This window comes from Myxine glutinosa, unplaced genomic scaffold, assembly GCF_964187855.1.
Source record: "Myxine glutinosa unplaced genomic scaffold, kmMyxGlut1.1 SCAFFOLD_2011, whole genome shotgun sequence".
NCBI classification, from domain to species: Eukaryota; Metazoa; Chordata; class Myxini; order Myxiniformes; family Myxinidae; genus Myxine; species Myxine glutinosa.
This window is the reverse complement of record NW_027618106.1, coordinates 38748-51916: the sequence shown is the minus strand read 5'-3', so window position 1 is coordinate 51916 and position 13169 is coordinate 38748. Positions and strand designations below refer to the sequence as shown.

At 40.3% G+C, this 13169-nt stretch overlaps 1 protein-coding gene across 1 annotated transcript; it reads right to left on the bottom strand.

Moving 5' to 3' along the window:
• Positions 1–3528: 3528 nt before the first annotated feature.
• On the bottom strand, positions 3529–6575 carry LOC137430008 (uncharacterized). The gene is made up of 4 exons (XM_078769300.1): positions 6178–6575; positions 5582–6045; positions 4732–5346; positions 3529–4593 (listed from the first exon to the last, which is right to left on the bottom strand). Exons 1-4 carry the CDS (start codon positions 6404–6406, stop codon positions 3745–3747), a joined length of 2157 nt encoding a protein of 718 aa, XP_078625426.1. The 5' UTR covers positions 6407–6575; the 3' UTR covers positions 3529–3744.
• Positions 6576–13169: the final 6594 nt, after the last annotated feature.

Below are 13169 nucleotides of genomic sequence, written 5' to 3'. Positions count from 1 at the left end.
GTTTCCTGCATGAACACAAGTGCGAAAAGTGGTTTTTCAACACTAACACAAGTGCGAAAATTGGTTTTTCAACACTAACACAAGTGCGAAAAGTGTTTTTTCCACACTAATACAAGTGCAAAAGTGGTTTCTTGCACCAACGCAAGTGCGAAAAGTGGTTTTTCAACACTAACACAACTGCGAAAAGTGGTTTTTCAACACTATCACAAGTGCAAAAAGTGTTTTTCCACACTAATATAAGTGCAAAAGTGGTTTCCTGCACCAACACAAGTGCGAAAAGTGGTTTTTCAACACTAACACAAGTGCAAAAAGTGGTTTTTCAACACTATCACAAGTGCAAAAAGTGATTTTTCCACACTAATACAAGTGCAAAAGTGGTTTCCTGCACCAACACAAGTCCGAAAAGTGGTTTTTCAACACTAACACAAGTGCGAAAAGTGGTTTGTCAACACTAACACAAGTGCGAAAATTGGTTTTTCAACACTATCACAAGTGCAAAAAGTGTTTTTCCCACACTAATACAAGTGCAAAAGTGGTTTCCTGCACCAACACAGGTGGGAAAAGTGGATTTTCAACACTAACACGAGTGCGAAAAGTGGTTTTTCAACACTAACACAAGTGCGAAAAGTGGTTTTTCAACACTAACGCAAGTGCGAAAAGTGGTTTTTCCACACTAATACAAGTGCAAAAGTGGTTTCCTGCACCAACACAAGTGCGAAAAGTGTTTTTTCAACACTAACACAAGTGCGAAAAGTGGTTTTCCAACACTAACACAAGTGCAAAAAGTGTTTTTTCCACACTAATACAAGTGCAAAAGTGGTTTCCTGCACCAACGCAAGTGCGAAAAGTGGTTTTTCAACACTAACACAAGTGCGAAAAGTGGTTTTTCAACACTATCACAAGTGCAAAAAGTGTTTTTCCACACTAATACAAGTGCAAAAGTGGTTTCCTGCACCAACACAAGTGCAAAAAGTGGTTTTTCAACACTAACACAAGTGCGAAAAGTGGTTTTTCAACACTAACACAAGTGCGAAAAGTGGTTTTCAACACTTTCACAAGTGCAAAAAGTGTTTTTTCCACACTAATATAAGTGCAAAAGTGGTTTTTCAACACTAACACAAGTGTGAAAAGTGGTTTTTCAACACTAACACAAGTGCGAAAAATGTTTTTTCCACACTAATACAAGTGCAAAAGTGGTTTCCTGCACCAACACAAGTGCGAAAAGTGGTTTTTCAACACTAACACAAGTAAAAAAAAGTGGTTTTTCAACACTAACACATGTGCGAAAAGTGGTTTTTCAACACTATCGCAAGTGCAAAAAGTGTTTTTTCCACACTAATACAAGTGCAAAAGTGGTTTCCTGCACCAACACAAGTGGGAAAAGTGGATTTTCAACACTAACACAAGTGCGAAAAGTGGTTTTTCAACACTAACACAAGTGCGAAAAGTGGTTTTTCAACACTATCACAAGTGCAAAAAGTGTTTTTTCCACACTAATACAAGTGCAAAAGTGGTTTCCTGCACCAACACAAGTGTGAAAAGTGGTTTTTCAACACTAACACAAGTGCGAAAAGTGGTTTTTCAACACTATCACAAGTGCAAAAAGTGGTTTTTCCACACTAATACAAGTGCAAAAGTGGTTTCCTGCACCAACACAAGTGCGAAAAGTGGTTTTTCAACACTAACACAAGTGCAAAAAGTGGTTTTTCCACACTAACACAAGTGCGAAAAGTGTTTTTTCCACACTAATACAAGTGCAAAAGTGGTTTCCTGCATGAACACAAGTGCGAAAAGTGGTTTTTCAACACTAACACAAGTGCGAAAATTGGTTTTTCAACACTAACACAAGTGCGAAAAGTGTTTTTTCCACACTAATACAAGTGCAAAAGTGGTTTCTTGCACCAACGCAAGTGCGAAAAGTGGTTTTTCAACACTAACACAACTGCGAAAAGTGGTTTTTCAACACTATCACAAGTGCAAAAAGTGTTTTTCCACACTAATATAAGTGCAAAAGTGGTTTCCTGCACCAACACAAGTGCGAAAAGTGGTTTTTCAACACTAACACAAGTGCAAAAAGTGGTTTTTCAACACTATCACAAGTGCAAAAAGTGATTTTTCCACACTAATACAAGTGCAAAAGTGGTTTCCTGCACCAACACAAGTCCGAAAAGTGGTTTTTCAACACTAACACAAGTGCGAAAAGTGGTTTGTCAACACTAACACAAGTGCGAAAATTGGTTTTTCAACACTATCACAAGTGCAAAAAGTGTTTTTCCCACACTAATACAAGTGCAAAAGTGGTTTCCTGCACCAACACAGGTGGGAAAAGTGGATTTTCAACACTAACACGAGTGCGAAAAGTGGTTTTTCAACACTAACACAAGTGCGAAAAGTGGTTTTTCAACACTAACGCAAGTGCGAAAAGTGGTTTTTCCACACTAACACAAGTGCAAAAGTGGTTTCCTGCACCAACACAAGTGCGAAAAGTGGTTTTTCAACACTAACACAAGTGCAAAAGTGGTTTCCTGCACCAACACAAGTGCGAAAAGTGGTTTTTCAACACTAACACAAGTAAAAAAAGTGGTTTTTCAACACTAACACAAGTGCGAAAAGTGGTTTTTCAACACTATCGCAAGTGCAAAAAGTGTTTTTTCCACACTAATACAAGTGCAAAAGTGGTTTCCTGCACCAACACAAGTGGGAAAAGTGGATTTTCAACACGAACACAAGTGCGAAAAGTGGTTTTTCAACACTAACACAAGTGCGAAAAGTGGTTTTTCAACACTATCACAAGTGCAAAAAGTGTTTTTTCCACACTAATACAAGTGCAAAAGTGGTTTCCTGCACCAACATAAGTGTGAAAAGTGGTTTTTCAACACTAACACAAGTGCGAAAAGTGGTTTTTCAACACTATCACAAGTGCAAAAAGTGGTTTTTCCACACTAATACAAGTGCAAAAGTGGTTTCCTGCACCAACACAAGTGCGAAAAGTGGTTTTTCAACACTAACACAAGTGCAAAAAGTGGTTTTTCCACACTAACACAAGTGCGAAAAGTGTTTTTTCCACACTAATACAAGTGCAAAAGTGGTTTCCTGCATGAACACAAGTGCGAAAAGTGGTTTTTCAACACTAACACAAGTGCGAAAATTGGTTTTTCAACACTAACACAAGTGCGAAAAGTGTTTTTTCCACACTAATACAAGTGCAAAAGTGGTTTCTTGCACCAACGCAAGTGCGAAAATAGTCTAGTAGGAAGACTAGGTCCCCCTGCACCCCCCGGAGATATACTTCTAATCAGTGTTTCTAGATTGGACAAAATGTGTAGAAAATGACTAGCTATGGCCCCAAGCTGAAAAAATGTCCCACATACCATTTCTATGCAAATTACTGCTGCCATTATCAAAAAAACGATTTTTGACATATCTCAGCCAATATTGCAGATAATTGAAAAATGAAGGTGTCTAGACCCATGTTTTGAAGGGCATAGATCATGATAGAACTATTCATAACATGATTACATGTGTCTATGGTATACTAGTATGCTAATTAGTGCTTTATTTACAAAATAATCACAGTTTTACGAAATAATAGACTCATATTAAGGTCCGTCTACACAGACGTTAACACAAAGTTTTATTTTTCTAAATATTACAACTGTCAAAATAGTCCTAGCACTCAATGTGACCACTCTTCTCTTGCTTGTTTTAGATAAACATCATTAGCATTAGTGATTCTACACTGAGTCAGTCATCATCATTTTCATCGAAATCGTCAGAGTCAAACTCTTCTTCTCCTTCCTCTTCCTCCTCCTCTTCGTGCTCTCCTGTGTTCAGAAGATCCACCAGTGAGGTTGGTAGGATGGGACCACTGGACCACATTGGTTTCAACAGTCCTTCATCAGTCCTTATCCATCCTTGCTCCTCATAAGGTTTTGGCTTTTCGATGATAGGTTGATCGGCTCTTTTGTACAATGCTACGCGGTGGTTCACACGCTGGATGTGCGGCTTCAGGGCAGACTGGCATGGAGGAAGGCGAGCCAGATCAACCTTGGACTTGGATGTGAGGGTCTTGTCCTCTCCCACCATTTTTCGTAGCAGCTTGGCACGGACAATGTCCACTGATGACTCGCGACTCTGGCCGTACATCACACAGGTGAATTTTTCTAACTGCCTCTCCACCTCAGGGTTGGCATCCCAGTTGTCACCCAGTTCACCGAATGCCCTGTGAAACCTGGGATTCTTCTCCAGCTTTTTCAAGGGCCCGACTTTTCCCTTCCCTTTGAAGGCACTGGTGCAGTCTTCTCCGCTGAACACATAGTACCCCAGGAGAGTGGCACAGTAGTCCTCTCCCAGGGATTCTGCCAGCTCAGAGACGTTGACAAGTTGGCGATGCTTCCCTGACCCTGTATCCAGGTACACCGTCAGCTTGATGTTGTGGGCATGGTGGAGCAGGATCAGGAGGATGTCTGTGTCCGGTGTTCTGACTACAGCGTTCTTGTATCCGATGGTAGCAGCATGATGGAGGTACAGAACCACCCTGGTATCAGTCTCTTCCTGGTTGCTGTAGATCGTGGGGAGTTCACGTACCTCGACCTGAAACACAAAAAGGCACCGCATTTCAATCACCAGTCACTGCCAGTTTCAGATCTAGACAAACATCACAGGTAATCACCTTTTTTTCAGGAAAAATTACAAATTGAATCGCCATTCACGAAGGGCTTTCAATTTTACCTTGCCATTCGTTGAGGCAAGTTGGTGGGCCTTCCCCTCCACGATCAGCACAGCCATCTCTGTTCTCTCCAGCCTGGTAGCTGCCTCTTGTCCACTCCACACTTTCAGAAGAAGCTGGCACATCTGCTTTTTGTTGTCGTCATTTGCAAGGAACATTTTGAAGTCATATGGCTTCCTGGTTGCTGGTCCAGCCAGAATGATCTTCTCTGAGCTGCCCCGCCTCAGCCTTTCCTGCGCTTTGATTGACTCAGGATGGTAACTGTCAGTGGAGAACAGAAAGTGCTGCTTGGCCACCATCTGATCAAGCACCTGCAAGCATATCTCACCACATGTTGGGGGAAGGTTGGCAAGGGTATGCAGCAGCGCCATTCCATCCTGGATGAACAGGGCATCCTTGGGGTATTGCAGATCTTGTGGTGTGGTGTCCTCTAAAAGGTAGTGCAGAATGGAGGCTTTGTTGGTTTTGCAGAAGAACCCATCTGGTGTCCCAAGGCTAGGAGGCACTGGCATCAGGCAGTACTTCATGAGTTCTCCCAGGTCTAATGGCTCATCTTGACTCTGAGACTTGACAAGGAGCAGGAATGCAAGGTTGCTTTGCTCCTGATACTGGATGACCTGGAATGATAAATGGTGATTGGTTGATATGTACTACAGGAAGGACTACAGGTGAAAATTATTCATGTGCTATAAATTGGCATATTTACAATCTTTACATTGTTCATTGATGTGCACTGTCTTTAATAAACAAATTTGGAGTTCAATCTTGTATCTCAATATAGCATGTACAGGACGCCATTTAAAAATACAACATAAAATACAAAAGCACTTGGGTATTGGATTACATCCTTACCTTGCCCTGTGAGGATGTTAGTGTGATCTTCTTGTTACTAGCCTCCATGGTCTTGAGTTTCTTTCTCTTGATTGGGTTGAAGAAGCTCTCAGGTTCTCCGCTTTCCAGGCGCCTGATGAAGTCAGCTTTCGCAGCTTTCCCCACAGCTTCTGCTTGTAACACATCCATCTCAACATCCATGGGGACGGGAGCACCAGAGGCCAGGCAGTAGAGTTTGTCCTTATCAATGATGGTGAACGGATTGGTGAAGTTCTTGATAGTAGTTAGGGTTCGCTGAACGGCCTCCTCGCCTTTTCTGATCTCTGCCTTCTCTAGTTCACGATGTCTCCCTGCTCTTGGGCAGTCTGGGTCATCGATGAGATCCACCATCTCAAGGGTCTTTTCATAGAACTGTGCCCGTGCTGTGGTTGTTCGGCACCATCTCTGGTATGCCCCAAACTGACTGTACAGGCCAGCAAAGCCACCTGAAAAGTGAACATATTTTAATTGCATAACCCAATCATTAAAAGGGAAATGTTTTGTAAGAGCAGTTTACATCATATAAAGCTGGTTTCTACAGTTTCAAATGTATAATGTACTGAAAGAAAATGATGTACCTGATGATTTAGCAAAGCGCATGAACGTTTCTTCCATTGTCTTGTCGACAGCACTGAGTGCCCCTGGTATCATCGAGCGAGCCACTGCGATTGCACCCATAGTAAGCAGGTCCTTGGCCCCTGGGTGCGTGCTTTCCAGATTTGTCAGGTGGACTTCCAGCCAAGTCAGATATCTGTAAAGTACAGAGAGGGAAATACTGTAGACATTTATTGGAATAGCTCCTCTCATAATACATGAACCCAAGTATCAATTAAAATCTACTCAGTGATGGTTATACATTTTACCATGTATGCTACACAAACCTGGAGTAGTTGTGTCCGTCAAAGGCGAAGAAGATATCTGCCATCTCTCCGTTACACTTGTGAAACAGCTGGAGGTTGTTGGTCTTCACAGAGTGGAGGAGCATGAAGACAAGATGGCAGTGGGTAATGAACGACATCCAGAAGGCAGCTGTCTTCCCCAGGTGGCCCTTGCGCACCTTTTCCTCAAAGGCATGGTACTTTTTGATGAGGAGTAGAGTTGAGGGGTCTTTGAGGGCTTCATCGAGGTGCTCTCGGTCAGCTGTCGTAGCTAGCTGTCGTAGCTAGCTTACTGTAGCTAGCTCAGCTGTCGTGCCTCTTTCTGGTTCAATTCATATACAGAAGTCAACAGATATGTCTCATGTTTGGCATTAACAAAAGTTTAAGTTACACCGACATTAGGAACATACTGTACATAGATGAGGCTAGCTTTAACGTTAGCTAACATGGTGCTAGCTGGCTCAGCTGTTATTCTGCCTGTTTATGATTTCATGCAGAAACTGAAGTCAAGAGTGTGAGTAACATTATAGTTAGCATCTTACCTGGCTAGATTGGAGGATGAATACCAAGAACAACACACAGATGGAATGGAAGACTGAACTTTCAACTGAGGTATTCAATAACATCAACGTTACCAATTGATACGAGCGCGCGACATTACCAATTGATACGAGCGCGCGAGCGCGCATGTTACATGGATGGAAATGTAAAATGGCAGCTATAGCAGCACTAATTTGGATCTCTAGTCTGTCATTTCTGCACTGTGATTGGATAACATAAAAAAATATGTTTGGGAGTTAACAGCAGGAGTTGGTAGATTTTACGTGGGCTGGGTGAGAAACCTTTAAATAAGCAAGTGAAAATCTCTCGCAATACAAAGTCAATGGTGGGAAGAAAAGTTGAGTGGTACCAATGTTACTGCCAATGTCCCGCCCCTATGCAAGACTCAGGAGCATCTTGTTGACATTTAACCTTGAAAATACCTGGGTTTAGACCCCTTATGTACCATGTTAAGTTATCTGCAGTATTAACGTATCCTTATCATTTGTAAAACTGATTATTTTGTAATTACAGCATTAATATGCATACTAGTATACCATAGACACATGTAATCATGTTATGAATAGTTCTATCATGATCTATGCCCTTCAAAACATGGGTCTAGACACCTTCATTTTTCAATTATCTGCAATATTGGCTGAGATATGTCAAAAATCGTTTTTTTTATAATGGCAGCAGTAATTTGCATAAAAATGGTATGTGGGACATTTTTTCAGCTTGGGGCCATAGCTAGTCATTTTCTACACATTTTTTCCAATCTAGAAACACTGATTAGAAGTATATCTCCGGGGGGTACAGGGGGACCTAGTCTTCCTACTAGACTAAAGTGCAAAAGTGGTTTCCTGCACCAACACAAGTGCGAAAAGTGGTTTTTCAACACTAACACAAGTGCGAAAAGTGGTTTGTCAACACTAACACAAGTGCGAAAAGTGGTTTTTCAACACTAACACAAGTGCGAAAAGTGGTTTTTCAACACTTTCACAAGTGCAAAAAGTGTTTTTTCCACACTAATAGTTTGTGCAAAAGTGGTTTTTCAACACTAACACAAGTGCGAAAAGTGGTTTTTCAACACTAACACAAGTGCGAAAAATGTTTTTTCCACACTAATACAAGTGCAAAAGTGGTTTCCTGCACCAACACAAGTGCGAAAAGTGGTTTTTCAACACTAACACAAGTGCGAAAAGTGGTTTTTCAACACTAACACAAGTGCGAAAAGTGGTTTTTCAACACTAACACAAGTGCGAAAAGTGGTTTTTCAACACTATCGCAAGTGCAAAAAGTGTTTTTTCCACACTAATACAAGTGCAAAAGTGGTTTCCTGCACCAACACAAGTGGGAAAAGTGGATTTTCAACACTAACACAAGTGCGAAAAGTGGTTTTTCAACACTAACACAAGTGCGAAAAGTGGTTTTTCAACACTAACCCTAGAGCGAAAAGTGGTTTTTCAACACTTTCACAAGTGCAAAAAGTGTTTTTTCCACACTAATATAAGTGCAAAAGTGGTTTTTCAACACTAACACAAGTGCGAAAAGTGGTTTTTCAACACTAACACAAGTGCGAAAAATGTTTTTTCCACACTAATACAAGTGCAAAAGTGGTTTCCTGCACCAACACAAGTGCGAAAAGTGGTTTTTCAACACTAACACAAGTGCGAAAAGTGGTTTTTCAACACTAACACAAGTGCGAAAAGTGGTTTTTCAACACTATCGCAAGTGCAAAAAGTGTTTTTTCCAGACTAATACAAGTGCAAAAGTGGTTTCCTGCACCAACACAAGTGGGAAAAGTGGATTTTCAACACTAACACAAGTGCGAAAAGTGGTTTTTCAACACTAACACAAGTGCGAAAAGTGGTTTTTCAACACTAACACAAGTGCGAAAAGTGGTTTCCTGCACCAACACAAGTGCGAAAAGTGGTTTTTCAACACTAACACAAGTGCGAAAAGTGGTTTGTCAACACTAACACAAGTGCGAAAAGTGGTTTTTCAACACTAACACAAGTGCGAAAAGTGGTTTTTCAACACTTTCACAAGTGCAAAAAGTGTTTTTTCCACACTAATAGTTTGTGCAAAAGTGGTTTTTCAACACTAACACAAGTGCGAAAAGTGGTTTTTCAACACTAACACAAGTGCGAAAAATGTTTTTTCCACACTAATACAAGTGCAAAAGTGGTTTCCTGCACCAACACAAGTGCGAAAAGTGGTTTTTCAACACTAACACAAGTGCGAAAAGTGGTTTTTCAACACTAACACAAGTGCGAAAAGTGGTTTTTCAACACTAACACAAGTGCGAAAAGTGGTTTTTCAACACTATCGCAAGTGCAAAAAGTGTTTTTTCCACACTAATACAAGTGCAAAAGTGGTTTCCTGCACCAACACAAGTGGGAAAAGTGGATTTTCAACACTAACACAAGTGCGAAAAGTGGTTTTTCAACACTAACACAAGTGCGAAAAGTGGTTTTTCAACACTAACCCTAGAGCGAAAAGTGGTTTTTCAACACTTTCACAAGTGCAAAAAGTGTTTTTTCCACACTAATATAAGTGCAAAAGTGGTTTTTCAACACTAACACAAGTGCGAAAAGTGGTTTTTCAACACTAACACAAGTGCGAAAAATGTTTTTTCCACACTAATACAAGTGCAAAAGTGGTTTCCTGCACCAACACAAGTGCGAAAAGTGGTTTTTCAACACTAACACAAGTGCGAAAAGTGGTTTTTCAACACTAACACAAGTGCGAAAAGTGGTTTTTCAACACTATCGCAAGTGCAAAAAGTGTTTTTTCCAGACTAATACAAGTGCAAAAGTGGTTTCCTGCACCAACACAAGTGGGAAAAGTGGATTTTCAACACTAACACAAGTGCGAAAAGTGGTTTTTCAACACTAACACAAGTGCGAAAAGTGGTTTTTCAACACTAACACAAGTGCGAAAAGTGGTTTCCTGCACCAACACAAGTGCGAAAAGTGGTTTTTCAACACTAACACAAGTGCGAAAAGTGGTTTTTCAACACTAAGACAAGTGCGAAAAGTGGTTTTTCAACACTAACACAAGTGTGAAAAGTGGTTTTTCAACACTATCACAAGTGCGAAAAGTAGTTTTTCAACACTAACACAAATGCAAAATTGGTTTCCTGCACCAACACAAGTGGGAAAAGTGGATTTTCAACACTAACACAAGTGCAAAAGTGGTTTTTCAACACTATCACAAGTGCAAAAAGTGTTTTTTCCACACTAGTACAAGTGCAAAAGTGGTTTCCTGCACCAACACAAGTGTGAAAAGTGGTTTTTCCACACTAATACAAGTGCAAAATTGGTTTCCTGCTCCAACACAAGTGGGAAAAGTGGATTTTCAACACTAACACAAGTGCGAAAAGTGGTTTTTAAACACTAACACAAGTGCGAAAAGTGGTTTTTCAACACTATCACAACTGCAAAAAGTGTTTTTCCCACACTAATACAAGTGCAAAAGTGGTTTCCTGCACCAACACAAGTGGGAAAAGTGAATTTTCAACACTAACACAAGTGCGAAAAGTGGTTTTTCAACACTAACACAAGTGCGAAAAGTGGTTTTTCAACACTAACACAAGTGCGAAAAGTGGTTTTTCCACACTAATACAAGTGCAAAATTGGTTTCCTGCACCAACACAAGTGCGAAAAGTGGTTTTTCAACACTAAGACAAGTGCGAAAAGTGGTTTTCCAACACTAACACAAGTGCGAAAAGTGTTTTTTCCACACTAATACAAGTGCAAAAGTGGTTTCCTGCACCAACGCAAGTGCGAAAAGTGGTTTTTCAACACTAACACAAGTGCGAAAAGTGGTTTTTCAAAACTATCACAAGTGCAAAAAGTGTTTTTCCACACTAATACACGTGCAAAAGTGGTTTCCTGCACCAACACAAGTGCGAAAAGTGGTTTTTCAACACTAACACAAGCGCGAAAAGTGGTTTTTCAACACTATCACAAGTGCAAAAAGTGATTTTTCCACACTAATACAAGTGCAAAAGTGGTTTCCTGCACCAACACAAGTGCGAAAAGTGGTTTTTCAACACTAACACAAGTGCGAAAAGTAGTTTTTCAACACTAACACAAGTGCGAAAAGTGGTTTTTCAACACTTTCACAAGTGCAAAAAGTGTTTTTTCCACACTAATATAAGTGCAAAAGTGGTTTTTCAACACTAACACAAGTGCGAAAAGTGGTTTTTCAACACTAACACAAGTGCGAAAAATGTTTTTTCCACACTAATACAAGTGCAAAAGTGGTTTCCTGCACCAACACAAGTGCGAAAAGTGGTTTTTCAACACTAACACAAGTGCGAAAAGTGGTTTTTCAACACTAACACAAGTGCGAAAAGTGGTTTTTCAACACTAACACAAGTGCGAAAAGTGGTTTTTCAACACTATCGCAAGTGCAAAAAGTGTTTTTTCCACACTAATACAAGTGCAAAAGTGGTTTCCTGCACCAACACAAGTGGGAAAAGTGGATTTTCAACACTAACACAAGTGCGAAAAGTGGTTTTTCAACAATAACACAAGTGCGAAAAGTGGTTTTTCAACACTAACACAAGTGCGAAAAGTGGTTTCCTGCACCAACACAAGTGCGAAAAGTGGTTTTTCAACACTAACACAAGTGCGAAAAGTGGTTTTTCAACACTAAGACAAGTGCGAAAAGTGGGTTTTCAACACTAACACAAGTGCGAAAAAGTGGTTTTTCAACACTATCACAAGTGCAAAAAGTGTTTTTTCCACACTAATACAAGTGCAAAAGTGGTTTCCTGCACCAACACAAGTGCGAAAAGTGGTTTTTCAACACTAACACAAGTGTGAAAAGTGGTTTTTCAACACTATCACAAGTGCAAAAAGTGTTTTTTCCACACTAATACAAGTGCAAAAGTGGTTTCCTGCACCAACACAAGTGCGAAAAGTGGTTTTTCAACACTAACACAAGTGCGAAAAGTGGTTTTTCAACACGAACACAAGTGCGAAAAGTGGTTTTTCAACACTAACACAAATGCAAAAGTGGTTTCCTGCACCAACACAAGTGGGAGAAGTGGATTTTCAACACTAACACAAGTTCAAAAAGTGGTTTTTCAACACTATCACAAGTGCAAAAAGTGTTTTTTCCACACTAGTACAAGTGCAAAAGTGGTTTCCTGCACCAACACAAGTGTGAAAAGTGGTTTTTCCACACTAATACAAGTGCAAAATTGGTTTCCTGCACCAACACAAGTGGGAAAAGTGGATTTTCAACACTAACACAAGTGCGAAAAGTGGTTTTTCAACACTAACACAAGTGCGAAAAGTGGTTTTTCAACACTATCACAAGTGCAAAAAGTGTTTTTCCCACACTAATACAAGTGCAAAAGTGGTTTCCTGCACCAACACAAGTGGGAAAAGTGGATTTTCAACACTAACACAAGTGCGAAAAGTGGTTTTTCAACACTAACACAAGTGCGAAAAGTGGTTTTTCAACACTAACACAAGTGCGAAAAGTGGTTTTTCCACACTAATACAAGTGCAAAAGTGGTTTCCTGCAGCAACACAAGTGCGAAAAGTGGTTTTTCAACACTAACACAAGTGCGAAAAGTGGTTTTCCAACACTAACACAAGTGCGAAAAGTGTTTTTTCCACACTAATACAAGTGCAAAAGTGGTTTCCTGCACCAACACAAGTGCGAAATGTGGTTTTTCAACACTAACACAAGTGCGAAAAGTGGTTTTTCCACACTAACACAAGTGCGAAAAGTGTTTTTTCCACACTAATACAAGTGCAAAAGTGGTTTCCTGCATGAACACAAGTGCGAAAAGTGGTTTTTCAACACTAACACAAGTGCGAAAAGTGGTTTTTCAACACTAACACAAGTGCGAAAAGTGTTTTTTCCACACTAATACAAGTGCAAAAGTGGTTTCCTGCACCAACGCAAGTGCGAAAAGTGGTTTTTCAACACTAACACAAGTGCGAAACGTGGTTTTTCAACACTATCACAAGTGCAAAAAGTGTTTTTCCACACTAATATAAGTGCAAAAGTGGTTTCCTGCACCAACACAAGTGCGAAAAGTGGTTTTTCAACACTAACACAAGTGCGAAAAGTGGTTTTTCAACACTATCACAAGTGCAAAAAGTGATTTTTCCACACTAATA

Coding starts and splice junctions, on each gene's coding strand:
- LOC137430008 (XM_078769300.1), bottom strand. CDS start 6,406: ATGAGAGGAGCTATTCCAATAAATGTCTACAGTATTTCCCTCTCTGTA. Junction 6,046..6,177: donor GCGCTTTGCTAAATCATCAG/GTACATCATTTT, acceptor TTCACTTTTCAG/GTGGCTTTGCTGGCCTGTAC. Junction 5,347..5,581: donor TAACATCCTCACAGGGCAAG/GTAAGGATGTAA, acceptor TTATCATTCCAG/GTCATCCAGTATCAGGAGCA.